This window comes from Hemiscyllium ocellatum, chromosome 7, assembly GCF_020745735.1.
Source record: "Hemiscyllium ocellatum isolate sHemOce1 chromosome 7, sHemOce1.pat.X.cur, whole genome shotgun sequence".
Taxonomy (NCBI): Eukaryota; Metazoa; Chordata; class Chondrichthyes; order Orectolobiformes; family Hemiscylliidae; genus Hemiscyllium; species Hemiscyllium ocellatum.
The window spans coordinates 50,352,363-50,375,664 of NC_083407.1; the positions used below are offsets into that span (position 1 = coordinate 50,352,363).

Sequence of the window (23,302 nt, forward strand, 5' to 3'; positions counted from 1 at the left end):
AATAAATACTTTGCTTCATTATTCACTACTGAGTGAGATCTTGACATTGCTGATGACAGCGTGAAAGTGACTGATATGCTCGAACAGATTGATGTTAGGAAGGAGAATGTGCTGAATATGTTCAAAAACATCTGGGGGGGATTCAAGATGGTGGCGATGATGAGATGATCACACTGCAGAGCTCTGCATCACAGCACGAGTGAGACAAACATTTAACCTGCCCAACCCCGGCCATTGCAATATCTTGGGACTCAGGAAAGATCATGGAGTCCCAAGAAACTTCCAAAATTTAACTTACCTGTGTTTCCAGTCATCCAGAGATGCCAAAGAAGGGAGGAGAAGCATTCGAGGCCGAGTCTGCAGCTCAGCCTGCAGGATCCTCTGAGCCGATTAGTTTCCAGACCTTGGTGAATGAGCTTGCAAAACCTCGCGAGATGCTGAGGAAACAGATTGATGAAAAGCTGGCTCCAATCTCTCTCATGCTGCAGAAGCATGACCAGCAGCTGGGAGACCTGGAGAAGAGGACGAATGAGGTGGAGCACAGGGTCACAGTGGTTGAAGCTGATGCCAGTTCATCCAAGGATAGGATCCAAGCCCTGAAGACACAGGTCCGTAATTTGCGTGACCAAGTGGATGATCTTGAAAACAGGGGTAGGAGAAAAAACATTTGGATCATCGGTCTGCCTGAGGGTAAGGAAGGTGAGCGGCCTGCGGAATTTGTTGAGGATTGGCTGCCAAAATTCCTTGACTTGGAGGCTGGCATGAGAAGGTTGAAGATAGAGAGGGCTCACTGGATCGCAGCGCCGAGGTCGGGTCTGGGTCAACGCCCTCGTCCTCTCCTGGTGCAGTTCCATCATTACTGGGATAAAGAGAGAGTCATGGAGGCTTCCAGAGTCCAGGGAAAAGATCTGAAAGCCCTAATTTACGAGGGCTCTAAGATCATGTTCTTTCAAGACTTCTCAGCAGCGGTGATCCAGAAACAAAAATCTTTCGACGGTGTCAAGAGAAGACTGAGGGAGTTTGGGATTCTGTACTCCCTGAGGTATCCGATGGTGCTTCAGATCACCTTAGATGGATCCATACATCTCTTTGACACATCGGAGAAGGCAAGAGACTTTGTGGACAAACTAACCTAATTTGAACAATTTTAGTACATATAAGTAGTGTTGTTTGCTATATATTTATCATTCTGTAAAAGAAATGAAGGAAGTCCGGCTGGAGCTTTATTTTTTTTCTCTCTCTATTGATAATAATTTGGTTTAAACTATGTTTGGCAGTGGTTGAGATGTACATTTTAAATTTCTAAGGATATTCCAAAGGATGGGTGGGGTATTTATTCCCTTTTATTTAAAATAATGTTTTTTATTCGTATTGGTATTCTATGGGGCGTTTATTCTTTTCTGCTTATGTTTGAGAAGTGAAGGTGGCTGGGATGGTTAGATGCCTACTTATGGGCAGTTTGGGATGGGTAGTTGCCCCCTCTGGGCAGGGGGTGAGTTCCCCTATTCAGCGCTGTTGGCACTTTATATGGTGGGTTTTTTTGGTTTTTGTTGATTTTTATTCTCAATAGTTTTGTAGGTTTGTTAAATATCATGGTTTTAGTTTATGTAGATTTTATATTTGGCGGATCATGTGACACTAATGCTCAGCAGTTTGTGGTTCTGGTTCCTCCTCTCTAGAAATTAAATGTTATTGCAGAAGATTATGGCTAATGATTTGATTAAATGGTGTACCTGAAATATCAAGGGAAGTCAGTCACCAATTAAGAGGAAGAAGGTACTCTTGAGTCTTTGAAAGGAGAAGGTGGATATTGCTTTGTTACAGGGGACATATTTGGATGACAAGGAGCATCTGAAATTACAGCAGAATGGCTTTGACTGAGTTTATTTTTTCATCATTTAATACCAGAAGTAGGGGAGTGACAATTTTGATTAGGAAGAATCTCCCATTTAAGTGGACTTTGTTAAAGACACACACGGGAAGTTTGTAATTCTTAATAATTCTTAATAAATGGGGAAGAATATGGTGTTTTTAAATGTACATTGCCCTCCAATTCATCCCCTTAAATTTTTGTTAGACATTTTTCTGAACTGATAAGTCTTGAGTCCCAGCACATTATTGTAGGGGGAGATTTTTAACTGTCTTATGGATCCCACAGTAGACAGGTTGCCCAAATGTCCCTCATTACCCTCTGTACAAACTAAACAATTGGTGGGTCTGTGTGGGGAACTAGGGTTGGTGGATGTCTGGAGGCGTCTCCAACCTACAGGTAGGGATTTTACGTTTTTCTCCAATCCACACGGATGTCACACTAGGATTGATTTTTTTTTTTCTGATCCTTGTGGTAACCCTGGATTTGGTGATATCTTGTATGATTGGTAATATTATCATCTCAGATCATGCTCCAGTGTACCTGTTTGTTAAGATTAAGGGCATTACAGTGGGTTCGAGGTACTGGTGAATGGATCCCTTTCAAGGAAAATAAGTTTGTGGAGTATTTCTCTAGGGAATTTCGGGGGTTCCTAGACATCAGCATAGGCGCGGTTGATAGCTCATCCATTCTCTGGGAAACTGCCAAAGCTTTTGCTCGGGGGTTAGTTATTTCATATTCCACTGGTAGGAAGCAGCAGAAGGGTGAGCAACGATGTCTCCTTGAAACATGGATGAAGGCAGCCGAGAAGGCCTGACTGACATTCGGTCAAACTACAGAGGATTACGGCGCTGCAGTCTGTGTTAAATTCCATGGTCACGCAGACAGCAAAGAAGGACCTGACTTTTGCAAAGCAAAGGTTATATGAACTTGGTGACAAGCCAGGCAAATACTTCGCGTATCTTGCCATAAAGAGGAGTCCCCCACAAGCCATTACGTCAATTAGGGAAGTGTCTGGGAACCTAACATGTGATTCTAAAAAGATTAATGTGGCGTTCCAGAGATTTTACTCTAAGTTGTACCAATCCGAGGATTGTGAGGAGGGGCAGGCCAAAATGGAATCCTTTTTACGGATCTGGAGCTCCTGTGTGTGACTCCCAAACAACAGTCCTTTCTGAATGCACCATTATCGGAGCAAGAATTGCAGGAAGCTGTGAGGCAGCTTTAGAATGGAAAGGTGCCCAACCTTGAGAGACTTCCCAGTGAATTCTATAAAGATTTTATAAATATACGTCAGGCCTGATGCGCATGATTGTCATGATTGTCTCCCACCATCTCTGATAGAGGCCAATATTTCACTTATCCTTAAAAAAGGGAAGGGCCCAGAAGACTGTGCTTCATACAGGCCCATCTCACTCATAAATGTGGACTTTATATCCTCTTTAAGACTCGCAATAAGACTGGAGACTGTGTTACCTTCTACTATTAAAGAGGATCAGACGGGCTTTATAAAGGGTCGCAGATCCTCCAATAATGTTAGGAGACTGCTTAATATAATTCAAGCATGCCAACAGTAGTCAATACAGGGATTGGTGATTTCTCGGGATGCAGAGAAGGCATTTGATCGATTTGAGTGGCTGGACCTTTTCGATACTCGGGAGCGGTTTGGTTTGGGCGAAGTCTTCATAAGATGGGTAAAGGTTCTCTACGGTGACCCTCTTGCAGTGGTCATCACCAATGGGGTACGATCAAGTAATTTTAATATTTTTAGGGGCATCTGGCAGGGCTGTCCCGGTCCACCATTGCTTTTTACGTTGGTGATTGAACCATTTGCAGAGGCCTTTCGTGGGGATCTCAATATATCAGCTCCAGAAGTGGGGTCAAAATCACATAAGATTTCGTTGTATGCAGGCGATGTCCTAATTTTTTTGAAAAATCCAGCAGTTTCAGTGCCTCGCTTTCGCACGTTTGGCACTTTTTCGGGGTACAAGATTATTTTTGCGAAATCAAAGTCTATTCCCCTTACGATGGAGCTTGCTCTTGAGGGTGACTACAGATTCCCATTTAGGTGGTCACAAGGGGGTTTCGTGTATTTGGGCATATTCATTATTCCAGTTCTGGATCGGCTGTTCAAAGCCAATTTTATCCAATTATTTGGAAAAATTAAACAAGATCTTCAAAGATGGGAGGCATTTCCAGTCTTGTGGTTGTGTCGGATAGTGCTTATTCTCCCTCATTTGCTATATCCTATACAGATGCTCCCCCTGAACAGCTGTTTCAGCTCCTTTATTTGGCATTGTAAGCGGCCCCTCATTAAATTAGCCAAACTGCAGCTGCCTCACAGATTGGGGGGGGAGTGCACCTTCCAGACATTAAACATTACTTATTAAGCTCACTTTTGACCTACGTAAGTGATTAGGTTTATGGAGATTCTCTTTCAATATGGCTAGATATCAAGGTCTCCCAGGCAAGGTGCCCTCTTTCCAATTTGCTGTTCTTGGACAAAATAAGGACAGTTAGGGAACATTGCCATAACCCAATAACCATCAATACTGTTAAAGCATGAAGGGAAATTCAAGCAGAGGGAAGGCAATATTGACAAAGCATCTTTGTTTACACCTTTAGTGGATATGCTGGGTTTTCAACCGGGGATGATAGACTCAGAATTTAACGTTGGGCAGCTAGGGGTATGTCTTGCATGGGCGATTTATTTGAGGGAGACATAATGATGTCCTTCGATCAGTTAGTATGGAAGTACGAGTTTTCTAATCGAGACCTTTTTCGTTTTTTTTCAAGTTAGGGATTTTATTCAAAAAAAACTTTTGACTGATCCCTGCAAATTTGACATAGCACACCCCTCTCTATGACGTAAGAGTACACTTTCTGTCAGTACTTGATATCATCAATTGGAAGGTGCCCGCTCAGATGAGTTTGATCAACTCTGCAGAATGTGGGAGAGAGAGCTGGGTGTTGAAGTCTCCTCAGAGGCATGGAAGAATATTTGGGAGAATACAAGGAAGATATCAATTTGCAATAGGACCCATGCTTTATAGTTGAAAATTCTCCACAGGGTCCACTTGTCTCTGGACCATTTGTCAAAATTTAAACCAGGGGCATTTTCAGCATGTCCCAAGTGCAAGATCTGCATGGCCACCCTTACCCATTGTCTTTAGTCTTGCTATAGTCTTCAAACATATTGGAGTGGTGTGGCAGGTGCAATGGAGAGGATTTTCAGTGTAAGGGTGGAGAAGAACCCTATCTCTATCCTTTTGGGCCTACCCACTGGATTTCCTGCAGACATGCATAAGAAACAGCTTTTCAATATTCTCCCGTTCTGTGCAAGGAAGAATGTCTTGCTAGGTTGGATATCTGAAAACCCCAGGCCTGTCAGGTTGGTGGAAGATTGTTATGGAGCATATTACCCTGGATGTTCTCACAAATATGGTACACCACAAACTGAGATTTTTTTTTACAAGATATACCTTGACACAGATTTATCTGCCACACTAACAAGGACTTTTATATAGCCATAACGATTGTGTTTTACGAGTCCAATATCCAGGGAGGAAGAACTGTGAACGTATGAGTGTTTTGTTTGGCTGGACTGAGTTAGGACTATTTATTAGTTTGTTGTTGATTATTTATTTAATTAAATTGCCAGTTTGGGTTTTTTTTTTAATTCTATATTTTTCTATATATGTTTATACATTTGCACATGAGGGTGGGTTGGAGCTTTTTTTTAATTTGGGTTTTTTTGTACTGTTTTGAATTGTATTGTTTTGTATTTGTTGCAAAATTTAAAAATCTACTTTTCAATAAAAATATATTCTTTAAAAAATCTAGAAAGAGGGGCTTCTGGGGCATTGACTATTGGCCAGGGAGGATGCAGAGATTTGCAACTGTTCTAAGAAAGGATCGCTTGACCTGAAACACTAACTCTGATTTTTCTGCACAGATGTTGCTTGATCTGCTGAGCTTTTCCAGCAATTTCTGTTTTTGGTTCTGATTTCCAGCATCTACAGTTCTTTCAGTTTTTATTTAGAGATTTGTAATGTTGCTTTCTTTAAATAAACCAGGTATTAAGGTAAAAGAAAAAAAAACATATGGGTAGATAAATCCCTTGGTCCAGACGGGATATACCCAAGGTTACTACAGGAAGTGAGGGAAGAGATTGCTGCGCCTTTGACAATGATCTTTGGATCCTTACTGTCCACTGGAGTACTGCCAGATGATTGGATGGTGGCAAATGTAGTTCTCTTGTTCAGGAAAGAGAATAGGGATAGTCCTGTTCGTGTTATGACTGTGTGGTTTGTAATGATCAGTATTATCCCTATTCAGTCTTATGTCTGTCTTGGGCAAAGTATTAGAGAGGATTCTGAGATAGGATTTATGATTACTTGAAAAACCACAGTTTGGTTAGAGATAGTCAGCATGACTTTGTGAAGGGCAGGTCATGCCTCGCAAACCTTATTGAATTCTTTGAGGATGTGGCAAAACACATTGATGACGGCAGAGCAGTGGATTTGGTTTATGTGGATTTTAGCAAGGCATTTGATAAAGTTCCCCATGGTAGGCTCATTCAGAAAGTAAGGAGGCATGGGATACAGGGAAATCTGGCTGTCTGGATACAGAATTGGCTGGCCCTTAGAAGACCGAGGGTGGTAGTAGATGGAAAATATTCAGTCTGGAGCTTGGTGACCAGTGGTGTTCCATAGGAATCTGTCCTGGGACCTCTGCTCTTTATGATTTTTATAAATGACTTGGATGAAAAAGTGGAAGGGTGAGTTAGTAAGTTTTCTGATGACATGAAGGTTGGTGGAGTTGTGAATAGTCTGGAGGGATGTTGTGGGTTGCAACAGGACATTGACGGGATGCAGAACTAGGCTGAGAAGTGGCAGATGGAACTTGGAAAATTGTGATTCTCTTTGGAAGGTCAAATTTGAATGCAGAATACAGAGTTAAAGGCAGGATTTTTGGCAGTGTGGAGGAACAGAGAGATTTTTGGGGCCCATGTCCATAGATCTCTTAAAGTTTCCACCTAAGTTGATAAGGTTGTTAAGAAGGCATGTGATATGTTGGCTTTCATTAGCAGGGGGATTGAGTTTAAGAACCATGAGATTATGCTGCAGCTCTATAGAGCCCTGAAGAGACTATACTTGGAATATTATGTTCAGTTCTGGTCGCCTCATTATAGGAAATACGTGGAAGCTTTAGAGAGGGTGCAGAGGAGATTTACCAGGATGCTGCCTGGACTAAAGGGCATGTGTTATGAAGAGAGGTTAAAGGAGCTAGGGCTTTCCTCATTGGAGCAAAGAAGGATGAGAGGTGACTTGTTAGAGGTGTACGAGATGATAAGAGGCATAGATAGAGTGGAGAGCCACAGACTTTTTCCCATGCAGAAAATGTCTACTAATAAGGGCGGATAATGTTAAGGTGATTGGAGGAAGATTTAGGGGGGAGATGTCAGAGATAGGTTCTTTGCACAAAGAGTGGTGCGTGCATAGAATGCGCTGTAGGCAGTGGTAGTAGAGTCAGATGTATTAGGGACATTTAAGTGACTCTTGGATAGGCACATGGAAGATAGTACAATGAAGGTATGTAGGTTAGTCTGATCTTAGAGTAGGATAAAAGGTTGGTACAACATCAAGGGCCGAAGGGCCTGTACTGTGCTATGTTTATATATCAGCTTCACTGCCAAAACCTCAACTTCTTCAACAACTGAAAGCAAAACCCAAAGTCCCAGGTCTTTGAGATCCTGACTCCACCCACTCATGTTTCCTTTGTCTAAAAGAAACCCAAAGATACAAACTCTGTTTTCTGTGGAGCTGACACCCATCTTCAAGAGAAACATGACAGAACAAATCCCTAAAGGCACATATTGTCACAATATCCTTAAGCATCACTACTCTACTGAACTTAAAATGGTAACATACAAGGAAAACATTAAAATCCTAGACCCCACAGTAATTAAATTGCTGTAGGAAACTGTCTCCACATTTAAAACTGCCTCCCCACTTTGCAGCCTCTGACCCACCACACCTACAGACTCCCATCCTACCCAATTAGTGACCCAATGTTCCCAAACCACTAATCGCACTTCTCTAGGCCGAACAATCCTGGGGCAGGCTGTAACTTCCAGCATCTGCAGACCTCATTTTTTGCCTGTAACTTCACAGCTCCATTTCATTGACTGCCATCCAGTGACATAAGTTCACTGCATCCTGCATCGTCCACTCCAGCAGCCTTTCTGACTACCCCAATTCCTCTTCTTGCTGCATCTCCAATCAAGGATGGTTTCTCTCTCACATTTACTGCTGCTTAAGTAGCCGCAAATGCTGCCAACCTTTCAAGCACACAACCACATTCATCTAGAAACACAAGGACAGCAGATACATGGGAACGCCACCACCTTCAAGTTTCCCTCCAAGAAGCTCACTCCCCCCTGGGTTGGAAATAAATCACTCTTCCTTCACTGTCGGCCGGTTGAAATCCTGGAATTTCCTCCTTAATGGCATTGTGGTCAACCCACAGCAGATGAACTGTTGCGGTTCAAGAAGGCAGCACATCACCACGTTACGTAGGTCAACAAGGGACAGGTCATAAATGCTGACTGGTCAGCCAGAGATGCCCACATCCCACAATTGAATGAAGAAAAACTAACCTGATTGGAGGATCAGCTCTTCACCAATTATGACCATTCTACTGATGGAAGTGAAATTTTTCTCCATTGTTTTTTTCCCTGTGACTGAATCCTTGGCATTTTGGAACATCTGTGCTAAACTAACGTTGTTTTGAACATTTTTCCTTTCATAATCACAGGAACCAAGACATTTACAGTTTATGGCTGAGTTTAGTGAAAGCAACGTTTACATGCTGTTATCAGCAAGAAAGATGTATGGAGCACCAACAAATTTTGGATTCTGCATCAAGGTACATCTTTTCTGTAAAAAATTAGTTTCAACAGTGAATAGCTATCATATGATATGGGGCGCATATTGTTTTTTGAATTTACATGGATGGAGGTTAAAAAAAGGAGGAAGCCACTTTTGGGAGTATTCTAGAGACTCCATTACAGCTGCGATATTGTAGGTCAGAGAATAAATTCAGGATATGAGGGCAAATGCAGATTGTGAAAGTCAAATTGGCAAAGTTAGCTATAAGGCAAAATTCACAGAATCCATTTGGGTCAGTTTCCAGAACAGCATGTTGTGAATCTGACCAGGGACCAGGCTGAGTTGAATCTGGTAGTGTGTAATGAGGCAGGTTTAATAAGTTGTCACCGAGTAATAACATAGTTATTAGCATTCTGTTTGAGCGTGAGAAACTTTGGTCAGAAACAGCTGTGCTAAACTATAAGGGTTATTACAAAGAAATGGGGACAGAGTTAGTTGGAGTGAACAGAGGGAAATAAAATTACTGGAAAAGACAATTAATGAAAAAGGCAGGTATTTACAAAATGAATTTATAACTCACAACAAAGACGTTTCCCAATGATGAAGGATTCCATGAAGGGGATAAATCACCCATGGATAAATCGACCATAAATTGAAAAAAAACCCACTATGACAAACATTAGTAGTAAACCGAGGGATTGAGAAAGCTTTAAAAGCCAACAAAAGATGATCAAAAAAATAAAAACAAGGGAGAAAATAAATATGGAGTAAACTAGCAAGTAACATTAAAATAAGATATTAAAAGCTTATCGTCTAAGAAGGAAGAGTGAGACCAAAGTGAATATTGACACTTTAGAGGTTGATAATAATAATGGGGAAGTAGGAAATAGCAGAGGAGTATAATAATTACTTTGCATCAATCTTGATGGTAAGAGACACTAATAGCATTTCAAAAATACAAACTAATCAATAGGAGAAAGAGGTGGGCGAGGGGAAAAAAGTATAATAACTATCACAAGAGAAAGATATAAAGGAAGCTAATTAGACTAAATGCTGCTAAGTGCCCTGGACCTGATGGCTTGCATCCTGTAATATTAGAAGAAATAGCTACAGGGTGAGTATGAATGCATTGGTAGTAATCTTCCAAGAATCCTCAGATTCTGGAAAAGTTGCAAAAGATTGAAAAATCTCATGTTGAAAGAGGGAGAGAGATGAAAAATAGGTAAATAGTTAACTATCAACCAGGTGGTTTAACATCTCTGTCATTAGAAGATTTTTGTACTTTGAGGAACATACTAGCAGAGCATTTAGAAATACATAATTAAATCAAGAATAATAGGGTGGTTATGGTAGGGGATTTTAACTTCCCAAACGTAGACTGGGACTGCCATAGTGTTAAGTGTTTACAAGAAAATTTTCTGACTCAATACCCTACAAGAGAAGGTGCAAAACTTGACCTACTCTTGGGAAATAAGGCAGGGCAGGTGACTGAGGTGTCAGTGGGGAAGTACTTTGGGGCCAGCGACCATAATTCAATTAGATTTAAAATAGTGATGGAAAAGGATAGACCAGGTCTAAAAGTTGAAGTTCTAAATTGGAGAAAGGCCAATTTTGATGGTATTAGGCAAGAACTTTCAAAAGCTGATTGGGGGCAAATGTTCGCAGTAAAGGGATGGCTAGAAAATGGGAAGCCTTCAGGAATGAGATAACCAGAATCCAGAGAAAGTATATTCCTGTTAGGGTGAAAGGAAAGAATAGTAGGTATAGGGAATGCGGATGACTAATGAAATTGAGGGTTTGGTTAAGAAAAAGAAGGAAGCATATGTCAGGTATAGACAGGATAGATCGACTAAATCCTTAGAGTATAAAGGCATTAGGAGTAATTTAAGAGGGAAATCAGGAGGGCAAAAAAGGCACATGAGATAGTTTTGGCAAGTAGAATTAAGGAGAATCCAAAGGGTTTTTACAATTCTGGTTTCCCTCCTATCAGAAATTTATTGTGAAACTTGAAAGGGTTTAGAAAAGATTTATAAGGATGTTGCCAGGGTTGGAGGATTTGAGTTATAGGTAGAGGCTGAACAGGCTGGGGCTGCTTTCCCTGGAGCTTCGGAGGCTGAGGGGTGACCTTATAGAGGTCTACAAAATCATGAGGGGCATGGATAGGATAAACAGACAAAGTTTTTTTTGCCGAGGTGGGGGAGTCCAGAACTAGAGGGCATAGGTTTCGGGTGAGAGGGGAAAGATATAAAAGGGACCTAAGCGTTAACTTTTTCACGCAGAGGCTGATATGTGTATAGAACGAGCTGCCAGAGGAAGTGGTAGAGCTGGTACAATTGTAACTTTTAAAAGGCATTTGGATGGGTATATGAATAGGAAGGGTTTGGAGGGATAGGAGCTGGGTCCTGGCAGGCGGGACTAGATTGGGTTGGGATATTTGGTTGACATGGACGGGTTGGACCAAAGGGTCTGTTTTCGTGCTGTGCATCTCTTTGACTCTATGGCTCTACGTTAGGTCAACATGGCTTCATGAAGAGGAAACCATGCCTGGGAAATTTTATTAGAATTTTTTGAGGAAGTGACGAATAGGATGGAAAACCAGTAGCTGTAATGGGGCTGATTTTCTGCTGACCAAACCAGTCATTATTCTGGCCTTGATAGGCATTGCACATAAGGATCCTGAGGAAATTCTTGGGAAATTGAATTTTCCACTGGGCAATTGCATTATACCTGGAACCTTCTGAAACTCTATAAAATTTGCGGACTTAAGCTGTTTCCGATGAAATTATGTAAAATGATTACTCTGAATAACTGTTAAACTTAATTAATTTACAATTGTGACCCTTAACCCCAGACTCTGACCTGATAGACTGTGGGAACTGATAACCCATTTTCCTCACCTCTTGGAAGATTCATTCTCCCTGCCCATCTCTCTGGGACCTGTCACACGCTTGGGAGCCAACATATCTACCCTGATCTCCACAGGAGCACTCCACCACCACCCTTCCCCCAAACCCTCAAGCAACACTGGACAATCCCCCACTCTGTCATCGGACCCAATTTGTTACCCAATGGAATAGATAGTTTCCCCACTTTTCTTACCTAGTATCAGACACAATCATCCATTTCCCTCTGCATGTCAGACCAATTCGCTACATCCCACACTGCTGAACCCAAATAATGGACCCGACACCTCCTCTCCCCATCCTTAAACAGTGCTGATGTCTACAGTCCATCGTGACCCACCCTCAACACTTATCTGGCCCCTTGCCACCTGCTACCCTTCCCAGTTGGCACCCAACCCCAATCCTGGCACCCTACTTACCTGGAATCCTAACTCCTGTCTACTGGCATTCTATCACTTGGCAGCCAACCCGTTCCCCCAGCTGTAACCTGACCCGGCACTTCAATATCCTAACCATCTGACAGTTCTATACTATGGATGCTCTTCGTTGTTCTGCATTTCTGAGGGAGCCCTGGACAGAATCTCCTCCTAGAAATGAGAAGCTCGCTTCTTTCATAAAAAATGCTGGACTGGCAGTGTCCATGAGATTGGAAATCACTGTAAAATCAGGCCCATTTATTTGGATTTCCAAAAGGCATTTAATAAAATGTCAACTTCAGGCCATTATTTAAGAGCCCTATGCTGTGTGGAATATACTAGCATGGATAGAGAATTTGCTAACAGAAAACAGTTGTGAGAATGGAGGTACTTTCAGATTGGCAACCTGTAACTTGTAGAGTATCACAAGGATCGGTAATGGGAACACAGTTATTAACAATATATATTAATGACTTCAATGTAGGCAGTGACTAACACAGCCAAGTTTGTGAATTAGTTTAAAATAAGTTTAAAGGTGAGTGGTGAAAGTTGCACAAACTCTGTAGGGGGATATAAAAAGGTTAGGGGAGAGTCAGGGGAAAAACAGGGCAGATGGAAGATAATGTGAGGTTATGCACTTTGACAGGGAGAATACAGGAGCCGACTATTATTTAAATAGAGAAAGATTGCAGAAAGCTGTCACATACAGGGATTTAGATGTCCTTACACACAAATTGCCAAAAGCTAACGTATAAGTTCAGCAGGTATACAGAAGGCAAATTGACTGTTGGTTTTTATATCTAAGTGCTTGGAGTATAAATGTTGGAAAATCTTGCAAAAACTGCACAAAAGACTAGTCAGATCATACCTAGACATTATGAATAGCTTGGTCCCCTTTATCTAAGCAAAGATACATGGTATTGGTGGCTGTCCAGAGATAGTTCACTTACCCTTGGTATGAAGGGATATTCTGATGTGGAGAGGTTGTGTCGTTTCAGCCTACTCTTTAGAATTTAGAAGAATGAGAGGAGATCTTATTGAAGCATGAAAGCTATTTAGAGGGCTTAAAGTGGTAGAAGTTGAAAAGTTGTTTCCCCTTGTGGAGACTCGGGGGAATAATCTTGGGGTGAGAGGTTGCCCATTTGCGGACAGAAATGAAGAGGAATTTCCTCTCTGAGGGTAATAAATCTGTGGAATTGTTTAGTCCCGAGGGCTGTTGTGGCTAGGCACTTAAATATATTCAAGACTGAGAGAAACAGATTTTAATCAGTAAGATAATCAGGATTATGTGGAAAAGGCAAAAAAGTAGAGTTGAGGATTATCTGATCAGCCATGATGTCACTAAATGGATGTAAACACTTGATGAGCCAAATCACCTACTTCTGTTCAGATGTTTCATTGTTTATTCATCAATTCTCAAAGAATACTTTGTTGTAGGAATTAAGAAATTATATGTTTAAGATATCTAAATAAATTTGAAGAAGATTGAAAGAAGTGTAGTCATTAGCAGGACTTAATTCAGGAGCATATCAGTGATTTTAAAATCAAAACTTCCAACAGGTGTTATCGCATGTATTAATTTTTAAATGCCATGTGGCTTTCTAGCTTCACAAATCAGGAGGTACCAGAGACTTGAAGTTACTTTGTGCAGAAGATGAACAGAGTAAGATGTGTTGGGTGACAGTGATTCGACTTTTTAAGGTAAAAGTATTTATTTTGTTATAAAAATGACAAAAGACAACAGCTTCTTTTGCTTTATTGTCTAGCAGTTCTGTGTGCATGCTTATATATTCATTCTCATTACATTTGATGCATTGAATGCTCTCCGCTTGTTAAATATTGTTGGAATTCAAGGAAAACAAGCAGGAAACTGGAAGAACACAACAAGCCAGGCAGCATCAGGAGGTGGAGAAGTCAACCTGCATCTGCTTGGACGAAGAGATATTCCACTCCCAGGCAATCCGGGTGTCCACCTATTTTGAACAACGTGCCTTTTCCCCCTCTGTCATGCAGACAGCCCTCTGCCGCACTTCCGCCATTCCCCACTCCACTGTTCTAAACCACCTCCCCCCCCCCCCCCCCCCCCCACCCCACACACACACACACACACACAATAGAGACAGGGTTCCCCCTTGCCCTCACCTACCACCCCACCAATCTCCGTGTCACTCTCCCCACCAAACCCCACCCCTCCCTGCAACTGTAAAAGATAAAAAATCTGTTCAAGTCTTTCAATTGAAATACATGCCAATGTGTCCGTTGTGGCCTGTCCTTTCCTTTTTATGTATTTGATTATAGCATTAAGTCTCATCAAGCTCTAACAAAATCTCTAGAAGCAACGAATAAGGTCATAGAATGTTCAATAGGCCATTTCGGAATGAGTTGCAGAGGAATTTCTTCAATCAGAATGAATCTTTGGGAATTCTCTGCCCCAGATGGCTATGAGAAAGTGAGGACTACGGATGCTAGAGATCAGAGTCAAAAAGTGTGGAGGGTGAAGAGCTTATGCCCGAAATATTGACTCCTCTGCTCCTCAGATGCTGCCAGACCTGCCAGGCTGTTCCAGCACCATACTTTCTTATCCAAAGGACTATGGAATCTTAGGCATCAAGGGTGATAGATTTATACATTGTGCAGCAATAGAATGCTGAAGTAGAAGGTCAGCCGTGATTTCACTGAATGGCAAGGTGAGTTCAAAAGGTTGAATGGTCTGCTCGAACTCCTAGTTCTTTAATTCTAGTTTAACAATGATATGTGCCTGTTGTAATGTCTTTTCTGAGACTGGAGGAGGAAGCAAATGCTTTAGTGACTGTTGTTATGGCATGGGAATACCTTTTCTGCTATTTTAAACCAGACACACAGCAAAGTTCACCTCACCTCATAATCTGCTGAAGTTTGATTGACAAAAAACTACCAAATCCCACTGTTCAAAGAAAAAATTAACAATTTATTCTTTAACTCCAAGAAAAAAAAATCAACAATCATCTACAATACAAACTCCTTTGTCTGATCAATTTATCTACTTCCCACTCTATAACACTATACTGATCTGATAAACTTTCTAGTTTTGTTCACTTTAGTTAACAAAAAAAAAATCAATTTTCAAAACCAGCCAACTGTCTATCTTCCTCTGGATATTTCAGAGTCTTTTCTTCGGTCTTCTGCTGTCCAGACTTCATATGACAAGGTACCTTTCAGAGAGCAATTCTGTAGGCGGTCTGTGTTTGTTGGTGCTGTTTGCCACTCTGGCTAATTGTTCAAAATGTTAGACTTTTACACCCTAAAACATTGGATCGTCTCATTGGTTTGATGCTGTCAAAAACATTCAAATTCAATTGGATTATTGTATCTTGGGACATAGTTTAAACATGATATGTCAAATTTGAATTTGTTGTGTACCATAGTAACAGCTCAGCTATTTATTTCACAGCCAAATATTACATTTTAAAATTTTTTTCAGCACACTCTGCTTAAGTCCTTGCCAGCTTTCACTCTACTGGTACAGTACATGCGTACAACTTCATAACACTGTCACATACAGTGGTTTCCTCATCAGTCCCTTGTCTGACTAGGATATTGTCTGCTGAACCTCCAGTTGCATATGAGAGAGTTCTGATTTACTTGTTCCTAGGCTTTTTTAAAAACTGAGTTTAGATCAGAGTGGTGCTGGAAAAGCACAGCAGGTCAGGCAGCAGCCGAGGAGCAGGAAAATAGATGTATTGGGCAAAAACCCTTCAGTTTTTAAAAAAATCTGAGTCCAGTGTACCATTTGAACAATATTGTGCCATCTTTAAAAGTAATTTGTGCACCTGGGCAAGCAGTGTCAGTCAAGAAGTGCCCAGCATAGGTGCTGACATTTGCTCTGGCCATGGTACCTCACACTTACTTTTGTGCACTGCCACTGGTACGAATGCTTGCAACACATTCCTCACTCAATCTCACCATTTTTAAACCCTGACACCATTTACCCTACATGTGCTCTGTATTGCCTATTCATTCAGTCAGGACACCTGCATCAACTGTAATAGATGTACCATCCACTGCTGGCTAATGGATTGCGAAATACTTGGCTCATTGCCCCTTATGAGGACAGGATCCTGTGTTTGACCACCTTGAGCAGTGGTTAGACTAGTATCGGCGACTACTGTTGACTGTGCTGGAACCGCTGGGCAAACTCTATCCCCCTTGATTTGACTGAGGATTGCTGACAGCCATGACAAGCTTCCTGGCTTTTTGTCTGTGTTAATTAGGCAAGACAGCGTCATAGGAGCCTGGTATCACTGGCAAAGGGGGCAAAGCATCAAAAAACCATGACAATGTGAATATTTAGGTAGGCTTAGTAACTGAGGACTATGATCCTGAATAAGGAACTAGGGATGTAGTTTCATGATGCAGCACTGAGGTACAGGAGCACATTGTAACATGACAATGCTGCTCCTTTAACAAGGTTATGCCGTCTTTGAATTTTTTTTAGAGAGGTATTAAAAGCAGCAGTTTGGAAAAGTCTAGGTTTGAAGGGTTTTAGGGCCAATTACAGCTAACAGATACTGCCTCAGGCGACAGGCTTTCTAGTTTAAAAAAAAAGTTTGTACAGTGAAAAGGGAGTTGCTCGTTCTCCCAGCTCAGCTTTTTTCTGGTTTGGTCTGGCTGTTGACTGAAAGTAGTCAGTCAGTTTTAAGGCCGCTGGTCCAAGAAATAGCTACGTGGAAGAAGGTGCTCCATGTTGAATCACTCTGCCATCTCTCTCTCTCCCTGATAACCCTTTGATTTTAACTTTTGTGCAATGGGTGTTTATGGGGATAGTTGAAAGTATTTGAAACAGCATCATTAAGTTGGGCTAATCTGTTGGGTTTTCAGATAGGTTAAGTTATTTTATATTCTGTTCTCTTGTATTTCATTCTGTAATCTTCTAAATAAATTCTGTTTTGTTTAAAACTAAGTAGTTTGACCAACTACATCTCTCCTGGAATATTCACCTTACACCTGCTTAAAATAACTAGCAAAGTTAGGGTCTGGGCTACTTTCTTGAAATGTTTTAAGAGGGTCTTGCCTGGCTCATAACATAAGAGAATCGGAGACATGCCTTGAGGGTGCTAAAAGCTGGTGAGTGCCAGATGGTAGTGTCTGTGGACATGAAATATGTGTGGCTGGTTATTGATGGATCATTCTTGAAATGCTGGTGCCCAGTTTCCAACATGAAAGTCATTCAGAGCAAGCGGCAAGCTAATCTGCCAGCTACTTGCTCTGATTTCCTTGTTGCGTTTACTTGACCTCTTGATTGTTTGTTGAGTTTGATAAGTTGGGAACCTGAATATTAATGAGGTGAGTTTCACTTTTATCAAGCAGTAATCACTGTCAATTCGCAACTCACCACTGCCTACTTGTCATGCCGCTTGTGAAAAAAATGTGAAAGATGTTTGAGTCACTCCGAACATCAAGATGGCCCTAACTGGAATTTTTGCTTAATTCTGCCACATATCTTGCCATAGCTCACATTGCTCTGACTCTTATAAAATTCTGTCTTTTTTAGTTTATAATTTAAAAATTGTAAATACTAACTTTGTACATGTCAAGAGTTTGTTTCTTCTGTTGCATAAGGTAATGGTGATGAAGGAGTTAATATCCATGTCACATGATGTCTCGCTGTTTTGGGTAGGGACAGTGAGTTCTGCACATAGAGTCATAGAGATGTACAGCATGGAAACAGACCCTTCAGTCCAACCCGTCCATGCTGACCAGTGATCCCAACCCAATCTAGTCCCACCTGCCAGCACCTGGCCCATATCCCTCCAAACCCTTCCCATTCATATACCCATCCAAATGCCTCTTCAATGTTGCAATTGTACCAGCCTCCACCACATCGTCTGGCAGCTCATTCCATACACGTGCCACCCTCCCTGAAAAAAATTGCCCCTTAGGTCTCTTTTATATCTTTCCCCTCTCACCCTAAACCTATGCCCTCTAGTTCTGGACTCCCCGATCCCAGGGAAAAGACTTTGTCTATTTATCCTATCCATGCCCCTCATAATTTTGTAAACCTCTATCAGGTCACTCCTCAGCCTCCGACGCCCCAGGGAAAACAGCCCCAGCCTGTTCAAAATGAGCAGATGTACAACTCCTGAGAATCCTTAATAAATGTGCCTAGCAAGTTAATGTAAACTGTAGCTATTTCTGTAATGCAGTAAACTACATCATTATTTAAAGCAAGTCTTTCTTCTGTTTATAATTTCCAGTGGCCTATCATCTGCCATTGATTAGGCTTGGATAGGCCCTAGACTCAGTATAGACAAATGAAGATTGGTGGCTGTGAATTGCCCAAACCAGAATGCTACAAATCTGGTGACATTTTATCTCAACATGATGCCAACAGTGATACTGTGAAGATACAATGATATGACATCTTTGATGAGGCTTCTGGAGAAAACTATCTCCAAGTAGTCATGTAAGATCACATCACTTTCCAATAGGTCTCTAATTTACAAACACTAAAGCTTTGCAACAATTGTGATTCAATTGATTGTACTAGTGTTAAATCAATAGATTGTCAAGTGTCAACTTGAACAACGAGGTGCTGTTCCTTGATTGTGTGTTGACCATTGTTAGGACATTGTAGGATTCCCATACTAGTTAAAAAGGAAATGAGGTAGGGAGTGGTGATAGAGCAGAAGAGTACTGGGGTGTGGGATAGTAGTGATTTAGGGGTTGTGGTGGCACAATGATAGTGGGGGAGGGTGCCATCAGCAAGCCTCATAACCCTCCCCCCTCCCCATTACTGTTAACACCTCACACATAACCACCTTGAGTTGCTCCACTTCCTCACATTAGGTATTGCGTCTATTTGATTGCTGATTCCATATTGGCAAGTAAATGATTTGAATGCACATGTCAATTCCAATAAACATTTTTGGATTGTACCTGAAGCACTGGTTTAAACCACTGAAATTCGGATCAGTAATACAAAAGCAAAAGACTACAAATACTGGAAGCCTGAAATAAGAACAGAAAATGCTGGAAAGACTCTGCAGGTCAGCCAGTCTCTGTGGAGAGAAATTGAATTGACATTTCATGACTTGTGTTCTGATGAAGGCTTATTAACCTGAAATATTAATTTTGTTTCTCTCCACAAATGCTGCTTAACTTGCTGAGTATTTCCAATATTTTTGGTTAATGTTATGCTTCGGATTGGGGGCTATGCTAGAGTTTTCTTGGAGTAGTATTTCCTTGATATTCACTTAGTATAAGCAGCATCAAGAGAGCAAGAATAATATTCATTTTTATATAATTTATATTCTGTATGGCAATTGGTTTAGCTCAGTTGGCTGGATTGTTGGTTTGGAGAGCAGTGTGATGCCAACAGTGTGGGTTCAGTTCCCATGAAGTTTGAGGTTACCATGAAGGACTCTCCCCTTTTCAACCTCTTCCCTTGCCTGAGGTCTGGTGACCCTCAAATTAAATCAACACCAGTCACTTCTTTCTCATGAGGCAGCAGCTCCTATGGTCTGGTAAAATTATGGCGACACAACAACAACATTCTGTACAAGCCTCATTAGCTAACACCAGAAAGTGTAGAGCAAGGAATTAACATTTATTCTTCATCAAAACTATTTCAGATTAGCAAAGGGAAACATTGATTTCTTTTTTATTTATACCACGTGAGTGAATTTTTTCCGTAATTATTGCTCTGTGTCTTGACATCTGCTATGGATCAGATTTTTTTGCAGTGTCTCATTTAAAGCTAAATCTTTTCTTTCTCATATTATTTAATTATATTTATCATTGATAGGGTGGAGTTTGGTCCCTGTATGAACATTGCATTGGCTGTTACATCACGGATTAGCTTGCCTGCTGATTCCGTACACTTTGCAGTACTTTGATGCTGTGGAAAGCAATAATATCTTGCAAATAATGTGCGCCAGAGCATTTTTGAATTATAGCCATTGCTGTCATTTTGTTGCACACAGCCAGGTTCCACAAACAGTCATGACCAGATAACTTTGGTTTTATGGTGATGTTAGCTGAGAGATAAATATTGGCTTCAGGGTTTAGTTAGCTCAGTTGGCTGGAAGGCTGAGATCATACATGAATCATAGAATCCCTACAGTGCAGATAGAGGCCATTCAACCCATTGAGTCGGCATCGACCGTCTGGAGAGCATTCCACCTAGACCCAGTAACCCCACATTTACCATGGCTAACCCACTTAGCCTGACAACACCAGACTTGACAAAGCAATTTAGCATGGATAATCCACCTAACTTGCACATCTTTCACCTGTGGGAGGAAACCGGACCACTCGGCAGAAACCCACACAGATATGGGAAGAATGTGCAAACTCCACGCAGACAGTCGCCCGAGGCTGGAATCGAAATAGGGTCCCTGGTGCTGTGAGGCTACAGTGCTAACCACTGTGCCACTGTACTGCATGATGCAGTGTGATGTCAACAACGTGGGTTGAATTTTGTACCTGCTGAGGTCACCGTGAAGATTACACCATCCTAGAGATGTGGTGTTCATCAGGTCTCACTCACCTCTTGTCTCTCTTGACTGAGAGGGCACCCTTATGGTCCTCTGGGACTATGATGACTTTACTGTGTACTTCAATATTGGTCAGTGCAGGAGGAAAGCTCCCTTGGTTCGCATTTAGTAGCATATTAATGGGATACTGTAAGTCAACCTGAGAGGCAGATGAATTTCTATTTAAGGTCTAATTCAAAAACTCATTCAACACTCAATGTTGTACTGAAGTATTGACCTGCATTAAGTGCTCAAATAACTCACAGGAAGAAGCATGGAAATGGCCTGTTCCCATTTTGACTTTCCTTTATTTCATAACAGCAATGTGTACAGATTCAACACAGGAGGTCTCCTCTGTACCCGAGTATTTTAATGCTTTTAACCTTGTTGTTTAAATAAACTTTGATTATTTTTATTCTCAAATGTTCCAGCATCAAATGTTTAGAGCTTATGATATACATGGATTATGTGACTTAATTCCTGACATTTTATGTAAGATGTTCTTGCAGTATTCTTTTTAGCTGGAATTGTGTATGTTATTCCTCTGTACTGATGTTATTTTTTTTTCTCCCTCTTATTCCCTTGTTACCGGTTAGCATTTATGTTATACTGTCATGAAATTTAAATGTGTATCCACAAATTTAGAAGAGGATATAAATCTAGTTATTATGTTTATCAAGCCTACTAAAAGCATTCAGCAATGATATTTTATGTGTATGATGGACTTGTGCCAATTCGTGCCAATGTTTGGCTTATGTAAATTGCATTTCTCATTTCAAAATGATGTGTAAGGGTTAAGGGCAATTAAAGCAATGAGTCATTGTACTTTTGTTATTATACAATCTTGTTTGAAGATACACAAATGTTCTTAAGGCCAGAAACTCCGGTACCCTACTACCAATTTTCCTCCACTCTCCATTCCCATCTCACAACCAAATAAGCACAAATGTTAATCCCTTCAGTCCCTTTCCAAAGAGGGATGATGTTAAGTGGTGCCTATGTCACATACTTGCCTTGCACTAGACTAAAATCATCAGGACTCCAGATGCCTTTTCCAGAGAGTATAACAAAGTGCATACCTGCATCATGTCCCATCAAGGCTAGGGAATTGGGTTTGGCTAGCATTTGGAATTTTTTTCTCCTAACACAAGAGAACAATGACTGGGACAGACAGAATCTGATCACCAGGGGAAAAAAAAGCTCTTGGTAAAGATTTGATATTAGGATAGTGAAGGCGGTGTTTGGTATGCTTTCCTTTACTGGATAGAGTATTGAGTACAGGAGTTGGGAGGTCATGTTGTGGCTGCACAGGGCATCGGTTAGGCAACTGTAGGAATATTGTGTGCAATTCTAGTGTCCATCATATTGGAAAGATGTTGTGAAACCTGAAAGGGTTCAGAAAAGATTTACAATGATGTTGTCAGAGTTGGAGGATTTGAACTATAGGAAGAGGTTGAATAGGTTAGGTCTATTTTCCTTGGAGTGTCTGAGGTTGTGGGGTGACCTTATTGAGGTTTATAAAGTCATGAGGGGCATGGATAGGATAAACAGACAAAGTCTTTTCCCTGGGGTGGGGGAATCCAGAACTAGAGGGCATAGGTTTAGAGTGAGAGGGGAAAGACATAAAAGAGACCTAAGGGGCAGCTTTTCCAAACAGATGGGTAAATGAATTGAAAGGGTTTGGAGGGATATGGGCCAGGTGCTGGCAGGTGGGACTAGATTGGGTTGGGATATCTGGTCGGCATGGACGGGTTGGACCGAAGAGTCTGTTTCTATGCTGCACATCTCTATAACTATATGACTATTTTACTCTGAGTATATTTCCTGAACTTTGTTTTACTATCATCACATTACATGCAAATTAGCCAAAATTGTGGTTCATTTTCTGTTCCAATGCGTCTTCCAGTGCCTGTTAAAGTGACAAGGACATGTTGATGAATGATACATGAAGGAAGCTCAGTGATGTAGCCTTTGTTGGCAATGAATATTTACAATTGTGTAATTGCGTAGTGTCTCCTGTGATCATGTGTATTTGCAACATCGTGACTATGTGCCAGTGTTTGCCTACTTTGATTTGCACAATTCCATTAATCTTTTTACTTCTATTTAAAGGCTGCATTTGGCTTACTGTTTAGTGGGTGATAAAAATATGTTGACCCTTTGACATTATTTGTAATATCACAATGAAAAGAGAAATCTGTATGTCAGAACCAGATTTAAAAATAAGTTAGTTTCTGCTATTATAATGGTCTGTGCACAGAGCTTGTTTAATCTTCCTTCAGACTGTACCATGATTCAGCCTTGTTGAGTGAAGAGAAATTAATGTTATGGAGATATTAAGCTTGTTGTGCACATGCAAAGTTGAAGAATTATGTGAACCTTGAAAACACAAATATTTGGTTAACGTAAGCTGTTTTATATTTACAACTAGTCAATCCATTAAGGTAGTCGTGAACTATAAGGTGCAGCATAACTGTATTTTAGTAACTTTACTTTTCTGCTTATCTTGGTCTTAAATCTTCGATATTTTGACCCTCTCTTTTTTTAAAAAAAAGTCTCTTGTTTTGCAGTATGGAATGCAGCTGTACCAAAACTATAAAATCCCACAGCAAAGGAGAGAGAGTCTTACTTCCCTGAATTCATCACCAATGGTATGAAGTTCAAATTACAAAACTGGAAAAACATTAGACTATGATTTTCTAGTCAT

General features: G+C 40.9%; 1 protein-coding gene across 6 annotated transcripts in view; it reads left to right on the forward strand.

Annotated features, from left to right (window-relative positions):
* LOC132817077 (growth factor receptor-bound protein 14-like) overlaps window positions 1–23,302 on the forward strand; it is a 141,047-nt gene that overhangs the window by 100,603 nt on the left and 17,142 nt on the right. For 5 of the 6 annotated variants that reach the window (XM_060827184.1, XM_060827188.1, XM_060827186.1 and 2 more), the window contains 3 exons: window positions 8,690–8,800; window positions 13,688–13,783; window positions 23,151–23,246. In XM_060827184.1, the coding sequence (XP_060683167.1) occupies window positions 8,690–8,800; window positions 13,688–13,783; window positions 23,151–23,246 (303 nt within the window). The remainder of the gene's footprint in view (window positions 1–8,689; window positions 8,801–13,687; window positions 13,784–23,150; window positions 23,247–23,302) is intronic. The other variant, XM_060827185.1, reaches the window with a different exon arrangement.